The sequence below is a fragment of the Diplotaxodon limnothrissa genome, linkage group LG7 (assembly GCF_057381915.1).
Source record: "Diplotaxodon limnothrissa isolate DT_005_m linkage group LG7, D_limnothrissa_male_GT1.1, whole genome shotgun sequence".
Taxonomy (NCBI): domain Eukaryota; kingdom Metazoa; phylum Chordata; class Actinopteri; order Cichliformes; family Cichlidae; genus Diplotaxodon; species Diplotaxodon limnothrissa.
The window spans coordinates 8,355,528-8,370,948 of NC_140602.1; the positions used below are offsets into that span (position 1 = coordinate 8,355,528).

At 39.0% G+C, this 15,421-nt stretch overlaps 1 protein-coding gene across 1 annotated transcript; it reads right to left on the reverse strand.

The window, feature by feature from the left end:
* Positions 1–247: 247 nt before the first annotated feature.
* On the reverse strand, positions 248–10,190 carry slc17a8 (solute carrier family 17 member 8). The gene is made up of 12 exons (XM_085357315.1): positions 10,093–10,190; positions 8,024–8,279; positions 7,550–7,668; positions 5,981–6,095; positions 4,941–5,028; positions 4,197–4,283; positions 3,011–3,153; positions 2,636–2,785; positions 2,405–2,537; positions 1,497–1,607; positions 932–1,059; positions 248–577 (listed from the first exon to the last, which is right to left on the reverse strand). Exons 1-12 carry the CDS (start codon positions 10,188–10,190, stop codon positions 248–250), a joined length of 1,758 nt encoding a protein of 585 aa, XP_085213441.1.
* Between the last annotated feature and the right edge of the window lie 5,231 nt (positions 10,191–15,421).

Here is a 15,421-nt window from a genome sequence, read left to right on the forward strand (position 1 = left end):
ACTTTATCAGCAGATATTTATTGATGGTTCATTTTGTGTCAGCTGGTTTGAGATTTAAAAATCTAAAAAGTTTTAGTTTAGCAGTTTGCAAATTTCTTTTTAAATGAATCTTCATATATCACAGTTGAATGGATGTGCTGACCAAGGATGAAAAAAAAGAGGATGGTGTCTTGAGGTACATATGATGCTGCTGCTTCTGACACAGATCAGTTTTGTAAAATTTAAGTCCTTTGTCCCTCGTGCCGTCTCACTGGTACCGCTCCTGGTAGTCCCCGTTCTCATAATGCTCCTCCTCCTCTTGCATGGTAACTCCTCTCTTCTTTTTCCAGCCCTGTTTTCGACCGGACGAATTGTCTGTTGTTCCGTAAGTCTTTTTGGGAGCCACCATGTTCTCGCAAGTGAGCTCTGACTCCTCAGCCAGCTCGTCCTCATCAATAATGCCACATTTATCCTCACTTGTGCTCTCAGGGTTGGCCCATTCCTGCTGCTCTCCTGAAGCGAAGATAGCGTAAAAGATGACCCCTGAGTAATGCACCATGGCTGCAATAATAAAGACATTCTGCCACTCCAGACGAGTCTGTAGGGAGATGAAGAGAGTCAATGAATTTTCTGTCAGAGGAAGAATTACTGATATTTCACTGATGTACCACTGAGGTAATGCTGTAAATCAGCTCCCTTACTCATGGCACTGAAAGTCCTACAGTTGCAATGTGTATAATAAATTTAACATTGCCATAAATTTTTAACATCCTTTGATAGGTGCAAGATTACATACAGCAATTCAATGAGCCACAAAACACTCATTCCTCATATCATTTATATACGAAATGGGAAGAAACATGTCAGTGCGTCTTGTAATGTTCTGTGTATATATTTTAGAATAGGGGACAAAGAAAAACAAAAACTATATTGTTATAGGAGGGAAAAATACCTTGTGTTTAGTCATAGCGCCAACAATTAGCGGGCACACCATTCCAGACAGCGTTCCCACCCCATTGGAAATACCCATCAGGATGCTGGCGTAGCGAGGAGCAATATCCAGATGATTGACATTGAAACCTGACAAGACAGTGCACACAGTGTAAACATACTTATAACACAAATTTTCATTTTTACGGCATTTGAATACTTTGTGTGCCTAAACCTCCTTCAGACTCACATTATTGGTCAAAAAACACAAATCTTTAGAGCTTTATTTTGACCCCAGCCATAAATCTCTAAGGTTTATCGTGCATGCTTGTTTTGTTTTACTGCTATGAAATTGACCATATCTGTTAACAGATATGATCACAAGGTAAAAACAATACCAGCTTTCCTGCTGTGGCTGGTAAAGATGTAATAACTTTTTGAAAGGTCTTTCAGAATCTAGAAAAAGCAATATAAAACACAAGACAAATAAAGATCTGCAACATCCTGCACACCTTTGTGCACCTTTATCATTTATGCAGTCAAGCTCAAAGTCTTAAATTAAAAGCAAAACACTAAACGTCAAATACCTGAGATGGCAAATCCACTAAAGCCTACAGCCAACACAAGGAAGGAGATGGCGACACCTCGAGTGTGAGAAAACCCGACCACCAACAGTAGCGTAGCCTCCATACCGAACCCTGTGAGAAAAAGTTCTTTATTAATTAATCACATTATGTACTAGACAACACCAGGTCTTTGTAAGAAATGTATCCCCAGCTTCCCAACCTACTGACCTAATGGAAAAAATGGGAATGCTAGAGGGAATGCCAGTGACACCATTCAAGTAGATATACTGGAAAACATAGAAACATGTTCGGCATACGGTGGTCTAAAGGGTATGTTAGTTGCTTTCCTAAATCAAAATGAAAGGAACTAGTAATTAAATGATTTTTCATACTATTTTTTTTCCAGTAATTTACTCACATTGTTGCAGTGTTATAGGCTAACAATTTTAAAAGTTGGATCAGTCCTGGATCTAGCGTGCACAATGTTTTATTTGTAATATAATTATTTTATATTAATATTATTCACAGTGCTTAACAAGACCACCATACGTGTTTTATACGTGTTGGCTTTTTTGCCCCTGAAAAAAACCTAAACAATAATACATTTTTAAGCAATGTTTTGTTTTGTTTTTAAATGCCAGCAAATATGGTGCAAATTAAAAGTCATGTATGAAAATTTATTTTTAAACAAATATGTTTAAATATTTGTTTAAATTCACTTTTTTTCTTTTTCTTTTTCTTTAAAGTGAATTTTCTGGCATTTTCAAAAAAATATTTCAGGCTTTACAAGGTTCAAAAATGTAGGAATGACCAAACAGTAAATCATTACAGAAAATGACTTTCTTCTATGTTATTTTTGTGTTTAGTACAAAATGCCAAAATCTGATCGTTGGGATTAACAGAAAAACGATGTGTTTACACTGATGTACCTCCACAGTTCATGAGTTTCCTCACGTTAGTGGTAGACATGATTTTGTTGCTGCGTAAGTAGTCAGCCAGCTGTCCTCCAATAGGAACAACAATTGTCATCACCATGTGGGGGACAGCAGACAGGATCCCCACCTGTACGTAATTAAGGTTAGAATATTTTGAACCTAAGAAATATTGAATGGATCTTTGTGGACATTTTCTGTAACTGTGGTTGTTATTGTAAGGCCAACCTTGCTGATGGGGAATCCAAATACTTCCTCAAAATACGCTGGCTGGCTGATGAGAAGCAGGTAGAAGGTCCAGCTCCGGCAGAAGTTGGCCACAATGATCGCATAGACAGGCATGGAGGTGAAAAAGCGACGCCACGGAGTTTTGAATTTCTATAACCGGAGATAAGGAGTCAGTGTGTACTGCATATAGACGGTCAGCTCACTAAATTTTTGGACACTGATACAGCTTTTGTAGTTTCTCCTCTGTGCACCACCACGTTGGATTTTAAATCAAACAAGATGTGATCAAAATTCAGAGTTTCAGCTTTAATTAATAGGGTTCAGCCATTCTGTTGTGTGTGGATGTGTGTGTCAGTATAGATGCAGTAGACACACCTCGGTTACACTCAGTTTGTGCATTGTTTCACCGATGGTGGACTCTATGTACGTCCTCTCTTCGTCTGTGATTGTAGGATGGTCAGCAGGACTTCCATAAGCTAGCAGGAGCCACAGCGTGTACCATAATATCCCAAAAACACCTTTTCACAAAACAACAGTGGCAACAGGTGAATTCACGCATTCGTACACATGTACCCTTAGAGAAGCTTATCTTGGCAGTCAAAGACTTTGTAAAGTATGAAAGAGTAGCTTGAGGGCAGGACAGATTAATTACTCCAAGTCCAGACCTCATTTGGACCACAAGAATTTCTCATTATTAAAAAATGAAACAAGTGTGAGACATACAGCCCAGACAGGAAAATGTTAATTTACATCAATAAATCATGAGATGGTATCACATCAGAACCAGAGTAGCTCTTTTATTAAAACACGTATGCCAAAGTGTGAATTTAATGTGAGTGCTAATCATTCCAATCAAACTCAAAAGCAGAGCAGATAAGGCTTATTGTGCAATGCATAAAAACGCCAGAGAACAGCGTGACAGTCGAGGATGTTTAAAGCCACTTTTCGTGACATTAAGTTGTGCTTTCAACATTTCATTTACAGTCTATCCAGCCATTCATTTAATTCATATAGACCTAATAATGTCTAACTAACAGCATATTACTATTGCCACACCTTTCATCTGCTCTAATAATCTACCTATGAATATTGGTAACCATTTAATAATGAAGACTTTCTCATTTTCATTTGAGTTTGCAGTGAATCATGTTCATACATTAACATTAATTAATAGATTTTTAGATTTTAGATTCTGTTCGATATAAAGTAACAATCTGGCAGCTCCAAAGTCTGATTTTTACAACTTTTAGAAAGGGTGAGCAGTTCTTTCAGATCACTGCTGATTGCTTTCCTCCTTGGCGTTGTGTGAAAACACACACCTGAATGCTCCAGACCAGCACAGTGCCAAAGCATCAGTTAATCGAGCGCTGGCAGCTACTTACCCACTGATTAGTTTTTTGTTTTTCACACACCGTTTCTGTAGTGCTACATGATGGGGTTTTTATGTGTAAAAACCTTAAACCTTAGAACTGACAGAGGAGGTACTTTCTTTTTCTTCAAGCATTTCTGAAGCATTTCTTATTTTTTACTTACTCTTACATTGATCAAACATCAGCCTTACCATAAACATAGAAGACCGAAGACCAGCCGACGTACTGAACGAGCACTCCGGCTAAAGGCATGGCAATCACTGCTCCTGCATAGGATCCTGGGAACAATGGATGTCAGATGTCATTGCCAGTGTATTATCATTCCAGCTGTGATATTCAAATATGATGTTTGATGTTGCTTCTTGCACATTTTTTCCCTTACGCAATCTTAAACAAGGCCTAACCTAAATCGTTATGTTGCTGCAATGACTCTAACACAACAAAACTACCCTGCACAGTGAAGATGTGTCAACAAAAACATCAAAGAAACACATTAGTTTCATTGAATAAATGCTGTCAAAATCAGTCATTAACACTGCCATTACAGAGAGGGTGTTTTAGTGCATTTTCTATTATCTGACAGATTCATGAACGCTGTTGTTTTGAATAGAGCCAGGAGCGTGAGAGCGCTTTTGGACAGTGAGCAAGGTGACACTTCATTTAGGTGAATAGAGGGAGAAGCTCCTTCAGATTACGCAGATGAGCTGTGCTCATTTGCAGACAATGTCAAGAGTGTTTTGATGCATGGGTTGTCATGGTACCAATTTAAAGTGCAACATGGTGATTTAATTTCAGCAAACACAACAAGGGGACCGGATCTGCGAAACAAAAAAATGAGCTCTCTCACGTCCATTTGCTGGCCGATTGTGTGACACGTGTAGCACAAATAGAATCCGCAGACAATTTTCACAAGAAGAATCACAGGCATCACCCACCACAGAATGAAGTTGTTGCCAGTCGACTTCGTTCAAGAGGAGGCGCCCATTTGGACCACATCCCATGACATGCTGGGTAGGTAACACCCTAGCAGGGACATGGTGTGGGAGTTGGGAAAGATCAAAGACTGATAAGGTGGAAATGCTTCAGAGCAATAGTTTGACATTTTGGGTAACATTCTCTGTTTTCTTGCAGTGAGTTTGATCATTTCATTGATAATCTTCTTTAAATATGTACGGTAAATAAAAAGCCAGAAACTGGTTAAATGCTTAGTGTAATTCCTCTAAAGATGACAGATGATAGATTTTAACTTGGGTTAGTGCAAAAACCAAGAGTATTAGGGTCGTTGAAGTAATACTTTGGGGTTATTTTTTCTCAGAATTTTTACTTTTGTCCGATAACTGTGATAAAAGTCAGATTTCTGACGTTTTTTGCAAAAAAAAGGTCATAAGTTATTTTCTTTTTTTACCCCATTGGCTCAAATCTTCTTCTGTATACAACAGAAAGCTCCACAGTTGAAAATAAACCCAAGGTAGAAAACTCTACCCACACACTCACATATGAAAAGCTCACAGTTGTCATTTAGTCGTTTAACTGGACCTCTCAATTCTATTTTTGTGTTGGTGCCAGTTGGAGCATTTCTAACTGAGTCATTTGGAGTGCATTTTGCTAACATAGCCAAAAAGTCCAGATGTTAAATTACAGCATTTAATGTAATTTTACTGAGCACCGTATATCTATGTGATATACCCATTAGAGCCTATGGCTAGACCAATGCTCCCCTATTTTGCTAGTGGTTGCTTATGGTTGCACCCCCCCAATTTAAACATGCCTACTTCTAGTGCCAGCAACGCGAGATAGTTCAGCCTCAATGCTGACGAATAAAAATGCAAAGAGTCTGCACCTCACATAAGCATCTGGTACATTTTGTTTTCCCCATACCAAAACAGGCAAGCTGCGACAAAACAAATATTCAGATTTTTACAAATGTCAAACTACTCATTGTTTTCCCTCACATTTGGTCCTCCCCTCTTCTTACCTCCACTAAGCCCTGAAGGATGCGAACAAACATGACGCAGCCGTAGTGCGTTCTGGCTGCAGATGGGATGAACATATTGAGCAGTGATGTCAGGAAAATGGCAGCTCCGAACACCCTGCAGAAAAACTGGAATGTCATCATTTTGTACCATTGGTGAAAAGGAGTAAGTCTGGATAACTTAATCTTCGTAATAATCAAACACACTTTCCAGGAATTGTACTTTTTCGATACAACCAGCAAAGCTTTGGATAAGTTTAAAATAAAGATGTGAAGCAGAGAATGAGCCAGGTTGCTTGGAAAATCAGTTTAAAATGAGAAATACATTTCACAGACAAGTTTCCAAACTTTAACCCTGTATTTTCATACAGTCTGTTTTTAATATATAAGAGAAAACCGTGGATCCAATTAAGGTCCACAAGGTCTGTGAAGCATAAAAACAAAACAAAGACTTGCAACCCAGTGTTTGCAAAGCTGCTGCAGATGCCTGATATTGGCAGGCAGTATGTCTCCACACTAACTGGCGGTCAAAGCATCTCAGTCGGCTTTATAATGAGACATATCTCGCACCTCTGTCTTTCACTGCCTCAGATAAAGACATCCCATTCAATCCACAAGTTTCTGCTTTATCGCCACAGTGCCGCTTATAGCTCCCCCTCTCTTTTCTCCTTCGCCCCCCCTTCTCTGTTTCCAAAACAGTGTGTAAGTGACACTTGTAATATTCCAGCGGCTGGTGTTTCAGAAAGAAATCAGAGGCAGGATCTTTCATTATTAACTCTGTCAGTGGCGTGTCCTCTTTTCCTGTGAAGCTTTTATTACAGGACTGCTATCTGCTCCATCAACACCGCTCACCACACCGTACAGCGTTAACCCTTTATCCACACGGACTGAGGAGGCTCCTGAATAAAAATACTGGATTTTTGGGATTTTTTCTTTGTGATCCTGTCTTAAAGGGGACCTGTTATGCTCACTTGGAATTCTATATTTTTATTCTTGGACTCTTCTAGCATAATTTTGTATGATTTGTGATTGTTTACAATAATACGTATTTACTTTATCGGCCTGGGGCAGTTCCTAAGTGCATCCAGTCTATTAAATAAGCTGTTTTATTTTGCTTACTCGTCACTTAAAGCCACATTTCTTCTGATTGGCTGTCCTTCATAAACAGCAGTGCACCTGAGAGGACTGTATTAGGCACATCCTCTGTCCCTGACATCATAGAGTGCCAAACAATAGAAAAACAACCTAAAAAGGAGCATTTAGAGCAGTCTAAGTAGTTTTTCATTCAAAAGGATTTCTTCTATACACAATAAAGGTATAATAAATACCTTTAACAATTAGGGCTGCAGCAAGTTCATCTTCATTATAAACAGCATAGTTTTTCCCCATAATGCACTGTGGTCAACAACCCAAAGTTATTTTTGGTACTCTTTAATTCACAAGTGCTCCAAAGTAGTATAATGAAACTGCTTGTTCTCTAAAATGACCAAAAGTGTAAAATCGAGTAATGATGTGAAGCAGGGACTGCAATGTTGCTGTGAAACTAGAGACTAGTCATGAAGTGTATTCGACCTGTTGGCGGACAGCTTGTTGGAGATGAAACCACCGGGGATTTGAGTGACGATGTAGCCCCAGAAGAAGGAGCCGTGGATCAGCCCCACCGTCTCTGGGTCCCAGTTAAACTGAGCTTTCTGCAAAGAGGGGAAAATGCAACAGGGAGGTTTTATAAATTAATCTTTTTATGAAAGACACATCACTATCATTTTCTTAAAATTCAGTGGTGAACTCATAAACAATAATGCACCCGTACTCCATTCAAGAGATAAAGGGTTTTTCTGCGGTCTTGATCAATTTTCAGATATGTTTCAGTTTGGTGCTTTGAATTTTTTTCAATTATTATTGCTTCAGTTCTGAAGCAAGATCTAACAGTGTCTCAAGACACTGGCAATATCACAGACAAGCCCATAAAGGCGTGAATCAAACTGGTAAACAGCAGTTTTGTCAATGTTGTCAGGGGTGGAATGGAGAGATACGGAGATCTTCTACCTGAAGCACCGGGGTCCCATTTATATAGACGGTGTTGTTGTTAACCATCTCCACGATGGCCACACCAAGATTGCATCGAATGCCGAAGGAGATGCAGAAGCCCAGGCCGCTGAGGATGGCGATGATATAACGCTTAGGCAGGCCGCCACAGCTGCAGTCCAGCAGCGGCGCGGGGCGTGGCGTTGATGCCACCGGTCTCCCATCCTCTGTCAGCTCAATATTCCCCTCTTCTTCCACATTACTGCCATCTATTTTCCTGCAGAGCAAAAATCAGTCAGAAGTTGTGTGTTCAAAATATCATCTTCAAAAATATATTTCTTTATCTCCACATTCTTCTTATAATTTTAGTGTCTCGTGGACTCGACACGATGGGAATCTTTTAAAGTTTAATTTGTTTGAGACGAGATTACACAGAATGCGGCTTTGTGTGTGGACTTTCTTGGTAACTCGTGTGATGACAAAAGTAGATCAGTAACAAAGCCACATCCTGCAGAGGAAAAAGGAGAAGAAAGCCAGCAAACTGCTTTTTTCAAATGCATCCCCTCTGCTTGTTCCGCCACCCAGGATCCACCGTTTCAGTGCCCCCTCCTCTCATCTGCCTGCAGAAGATTTATTATTTAGTGCAGTTCTCCTCCAGCGAGAAACAACCAAGACTGTACGAATGTATGAGGCTGGAGATCTACATGTACTCACAAACTATAGGCCTATTTCACCACTCGCGCAATGCTCTAAGATACATTAAAAAAAATCTTAAAGGATTATATAAATTTATCACAAATAACAATGACAATATTAATTTAGACCTAACAGAACTACAACATGCACTAATAGAGACTGCTGAGTAACTGAATATAAGGAATATGCCATTTGGGTATTTAGAGATTTAGAGAAGTCCGTTGAGATCATTGATAATAAATGACTATTATTTATGAATAAATTTAAATAGATACAATCTATCTATCCTCACTGCTGTCTGTGTTTGTGATTGAGGAGCTACAGTGATGACAGCTGGTGTGTACAGTCACTGAGGAATATCTCAAGGAATAACATTTTTTAAAGTGTTCTAAGTTTTGCCATATTGAAATATAATGAATTAGATGTGTTATTTGCGACACTGCAAAATTGCATTTGAAGTCCTGAAATGAAAATGTTGCAAAAGCAAAAGGAAGTCATTGTCAGGAAAACATGAAAGTACTCAAAAAATGTCCCCCTGACTCATTCTACTTATAAATATTATATGAGCACGTTATTGTAACCATGCATTTATTTCACAACTGAATTTTGGTGTTGCAGGTGGTTTTGGGTAGAGCTCAATTATATGACCAACTAAAACTAATTCTTATTATCTGTTTTATAATATGGATTAATATGTTCTATATTATTCACCAAACATTACTGCCATATATGGACTTCCACTTTTTAAAATTGTGTGGAGCCTGTCATCTATATCTTTTGTGGTTTTTTGCTTGTTTTGTTTTTTTTAAATTAAGACATTACTGAAACTAATTCAGATGTTTATCTCATTGTCACAGACTTAGATAATTCTGTGTATTGTTGTGTGTATTGTCTAGAAATTTAGAATCTTTTTTTTAAAAAGTGAAGAATGTCCCTTTTCCACAAGTTCATAATATCTGTCACTTTGACACAAGAAAAAAAAGACTTTAAAGGAAATGTATTTAAATTTTCCTAAAATGCCTTTAATCTTCCTTATTCATGAAGATTCCTTCATCATACACAGACACACAGAGTCCTCTGTGAAATATGTATCAGATATGAAATATGCATTAATATCTTAAAATAAAATCTGTGATTACATCATCAACATTGCTTGGGAAGCAAAAGAATAAAATATTTATTTATCGTCAGACTCTGGGGAGAACACGCCGGGCTTAATGTGCTCGCTCACAGTGTTGCATCCCTTTTACTGCAGATGCTTTATTCTTCTTATTTGAGCATTTTCACAAAGTCTCCACAGTTTCTTTATGCATGCAGTGCAGATTGCAGCTTATAAAGCATGCACAGACACTTCATGCCTTCTTCCCACCACTCGCCATTCAAACTCCACTCACCTTTGCAGTTTTCCCAGAGAGTCTCCCACTGTGTTTTTCACCTCTTCCTTCCCTGGTTTAAACACCTGCTCCTTCAACCCTGCTAAACCAAAAGGCATTGTTGTTCTCCGGGGGGTTTTCTCCTCACCTTTTATCCCAAAATAGAGTCTTGATACCTCAAGAGGTACCCTTTGTTCTGAGCAGGGACACAAAAATCCACTAAAAGCTGTTCCTCATTCCTTGAGTTTGTGGCACTGAGGATTGGCTCCACCTTTCAGTGGTACCAGGAGTCCCTCAGAGGTAAGAAGGAGTTTTGGTATGGGATACTAAAGTATTCATCAGTTACCAAAGCACCGTTTGGTCAGAGCATCTGGAACTTGTTTCATCTCTGAGAGATCCATCCAGGACTGACCAGAGAGGCAGGAAGCAAATGAAAGGGTAGAATCCAGTTTTTAGTTTCTAGGCATTGTGGTCTCTTTTTTGTCTGCAGCTGAACTGAATGAGCTGCTTAGATCTCCTCTCCATCTCATAACCTATCCATTCCTGATGAGGAGGGGCAGGTGCAGCTGGTTTTCAAAACCCAGCCCCTCGCTTTTACACATCATCATCTTCAACATCACCTCCCTGTGCCACCCCTTGAAGCTACTTGGGTTCATCTGATAGTAGGCCAGTGGACAAACTATTAAATATGAATGAGCTTGACATGTTGCACTGAGGAGAGACAGGAGTAACTGGACGTGTGTGGTGTAAAGTGGGAGCAGCTGAAACCTAAGACAGAGCCATCGAGGATCAGGTTTTATATCCTGTTCTCTGCCGGTTTTGTGCCTAAATTTAGTAGGAAAGGAAAGGAAATAAGAACTGCTGCAACAAGGCTGGTGCCAGCAACAGTACCATATTTCTAACCCATTGGACACTAATGGGCATTTCTGTGAAATACTTACTGTGTGAGAGTGAATTTTCTTCTTTGCCCGTCATTAAATATGCAGCATTTTAAAAACAAATACATTGAGATTTTAAAATTTAAACAGCAGACTGGTGGGTGTTGGCCTGAACCCAGAGAGTCTGTCATAACTCTTGAAAAGTGACTGAACAGGGTAATTCTGGCACTCGTGCCATTTATTTACTGCATACACAGAGTAAGAGCTCAGCCCCCAGTGAAATTCTTTCAACAAATAATGTTCCTTTTACTAGAAATGTCGCAGCTCCTAGTTTCAGATTTCTTATGTTTTTATTAACATTTTATGATGCAATTTTAGGTTGATTGATGATATAATAATCTTTATTAGTCTCACTACATTTTTTTTGTTACAACTCAATCTAAAGAAATAATAATAATAAAGAAATAAGATATGCATAATAGATGGGGTGACTACAACAGAATATTCCAAACATAATATCTGTAAAAATATCTAAACTCTCAGATTAAACTGGATACTGTAGATTCATCTTGGATGTAAGAAAGAAATTTCTGAATATGAAGGCTTCTCTTCATTTCTAAACAAGTAATTCCTGCCACCTAGTGGCCAGAATGGGGAACTGACGTGAGACAAAAGTAACGTATATGTTTACACCGATGAGTTGAATGTGAGATCAATGTTATACGTAATTTTCTTCAGGGATTGCTGAATTTACATCCCAATATGCTTATGTTCACATAAAAGGGAAAAAAACTTTTTAGTCCTGCCCCTGCAACACTGAAAAACATCGCAGATTCCCGGAAGCTTGCAACTGATTTTAGTCCAAAGTTGTAAATCTGACAAGTCCATTACTTGTCAGAAACAAACTACTAGTCAGTGGCTGATGATTAAATTCCATTTGTCACATCTGACCTCTTGCAGGCATGCAGCTGGACCTCCTGCAGTTCACTTACTGTCCTGAAATTAGGAAGGATGATGCATTCATTTACCTCCTGTACGGATTCCAGAATCCTGGAAGCACTGTAAAGGTGGTATTTTTTGACTTTTTCAATTTCTTCAGCAAAATTCAGCTGGCACTGCTGAGGGACAAGCTGGAAGGAGCAGGAGTTGATGTTGATGTTACTGCATGAGCAATTGACTACATCATCAAGAGACCACAGTATGTGAGGCTTCCGAATTGTGTGTCTGAAGTGGTGGTATGTAGCACGGGGGGTCCTCAGGTGATGGTGCTCTCTTCCTTCCTCTTTACACTCTTTACACTGGACCATGTATGTATAAGTCCACCTAAAGTTCGATGATACAGCCATTGTTGGATTTGTATCTCAGGGTAACAATGTGGAGAACAGGAGGGTCATCACTGAATGACCAAGTACAGTGTTTTGGCAGTAAACTATTTTTTTTGTTTTTTTGTTTTTTAATTTCCAATATATCTCTAATTGACTTTTCTCCCTGTCCCTTGTGCTGCTCCAACAAGTGAATTCCCACTGAGGGAGTAATAAAGTTTATGTCTACAGCCAGCACAGTGCCAATAAGTAACAAGAAGAACAAGAAGATTGACAATGGAGTGTCATAATTGTATTACTTCACCACTATCTAATCCAAGTCTTTAATCTCAAATTTTATTTCAGTTGTGGATTGTTTTTTGCCATGAACCAACATAAAGCCAATGGACAGGATGTGGTTCAGGATGGTTTACAGTTAAGTGAGAGAAACACCTGAGCCTAGAAGTGACATCTCATTTACTGATGACTCCTCCACACCTGGATCACCTGTCAATATGCTTGGAAATCTTTTGCCATGTCATCATCATTTCAAAGAATAATAAGCAAGCTTCTACCTCAATCTTGTTTTTATGGATTTTAAATGTTTTGACAAATGTGAAGCTAGAGACACCAGCAACCATATTGAAATGTCTTCAGAGGCCAGTGCAGGTGACACAGAGGGAAATGTAAAACTGCTGGCTAAGGATAAACATAATTTCTGTAAAATAATAATTCACATTGGCAGCAATGATACCCAGAGGTCACTAAAATTAATTGAATCGGTGTGTAACTTTGCCAAAAACAATGTCATACTCTGTAGTTTTCTCTGGTCCCCTCCCCAAAACTGACCAGGGGTGACATGTTTAGGCCCATATTCTCCTTAAATTGCTGTCTGAGTGGTGTCCAATAAAATGATGTGGGCTTTATAGATAATTGGGAAACTTTCTGGAGGAAACCTGGTCTTGTTAAGAGACACAGCATCCATCCCACTTTAGATGACGCAGCAGTCATTTCTTAAAATCATGACCAGAGATAAAGGCCCAGGAACTGGACTAATGTCCTCCAGCATGTCCACGTTGCCGCAACAGCAGCGGGCGAGCACCCCCAGATATCCAGACTACCCGGAAGCAGAGTTGTAGACTTACACGCCAGACATGTTTATGTAAATGGAGAGTCCTCCTCAAACATTAAGTCTCATTATGCAGTTCCATAGGGTTCTGTGCTAGGACCAATTCTGCTTGCTTCCCTTAGACAGTATCATTAGAAGGTATAGCATACATTTTCACTGCTAAGTAGATGACACCCAACTGTATCTATGCAGTGGCTGCGCAGGACATGCAGGAGCGACAACCTCCAGCTCGTGCTAAGCAGGTCCTGATGGTGCGCAGACCTGTGGCTGAGATGTGACTAGCTGGGGCTGCAGAGGTCTCACAGCAGGCTCAGAGAATGGATGTCCTTCAGGGGAAACGGGACCCACTGGCTTGGTCTCAGAAGCTGGTGTGGAGGTCGCAGGTGGCTGAATTGGCTCTCCCAAGCCCCTAGCCCCCCTGTATTTATTTGGTATCGGATTGATACCAAAATGAGCAGTGACTGTTTACCTCCTGTTCTTCTCCAAAATCGACCACAATGCAGCCCCAGGCATCGTGTGAACAGTTCTTTGATTGCTTTGCTAATCCAACCTGAGGTAGACCTTTGTCCAAACACCTGCTGTCTCACTGGATTATAGAAGCTTACTCACTGGCATATAGCACCAAGGGTCTTCAGCCAAGACACATAGGGTGTAATATACCATGCTATACGTGTTGTACCTTGTTTCTTTTCTTCAGGGAACCTAAGTTACAGACATATAACTGACATAATAGCTGGCTGTTTCTGATAACGATTGAAGCAAAATTCTCTGGTATTTCATAATCTGCTCCAATCTATATTAATGTAAATTGTGGAGGAAAACCACTGGTTTATGCATCATCGCTCCCACTGCAATTTATGGACACATAAAAAAAAAAAATCTATGTAATCATTTGTACACAGTATAGTATTTTGGACGATTTATACACTATTTTTTCCCTTTTTTCCCAATGTTTATCTCTAATTCACTTTCTTTTCCTGTCCCATGTGCTGATGTAACAAGTGAATTTCCCTGATGTGGGAGTAATAATCAAATCAAATCAAATCACTTTTATTGTCACATCACATGTGCAGGTACATTGGTACAGCACATGTGAGTGAAATTCTTGTGTGCGAGCTTCACAAGCAACAGAGTTGTGCAAATACAATAATGTAAACAAGCAAAATACAAGAATGGCTACATCTAAAACTAATAAATATATGTACAATATATAATAGTATATGCATTTCTATTATACATATTATACATAGACCTAATAAAGTCTTAGGTCTATGTTTACAGCCAGAATGGGTCCAATAAATAACAAGAGTATTGATCAATTGATCCAAGTATGTTATATTTTATTTTATTTGTTAATTGTTTTCTGAACTAATGTAAAGACAAAGGAAAGGATGTGGTGGATGTAGCGCAGGAGGTAGAGCAGGTCACTCACTAATCAGAAGGTTGGTCCCTGGCTATCCCAGTCTGCATGCCAGGTATCCTTGTGCAAGATACTAACCCCACATTTATCTCTGATGCACCCATATGAGTGTGAATGCCTAGATAGAAAGATAGAAAGCACTTAAAGCATAGAAGAAAGTGCTTGTGTGAATGGGTAAATGTGGCATGTTGTTTAAAGCACTTTGAATGCAATAATAATAATTATTGTAATAATAAATATGAAGTATTATTAATAAGAGGAACTATCGGGGTAATGGCTAAATCTCATTATCTCATTAAATTAGGTAACTAAACATACTTTAAAACCAACTTTGAGAAAAGTTTGAGATTTTGATATTGTTAGGATCCTCGAGTATTGTCTCAAAAACTTGTTCCTTTTGTTTTTCTGTGTCACTCTGACAGGCATGCACGGCTGCTTTGAGACTTTTGATCTCTTTTGGGGGCTCTATCAGACACTTTATTAATAAGCTTTTCTTTATGCTCATTTTCTATTAAGATTTCTTTTCCGAACCCCCTCCCTTAAACTTGGAATTTTAACTAATTAACTGTCCCAGGATTTGTCAGGATAAATAAGTGCTTTTAATTATTATTTTTATTATTAT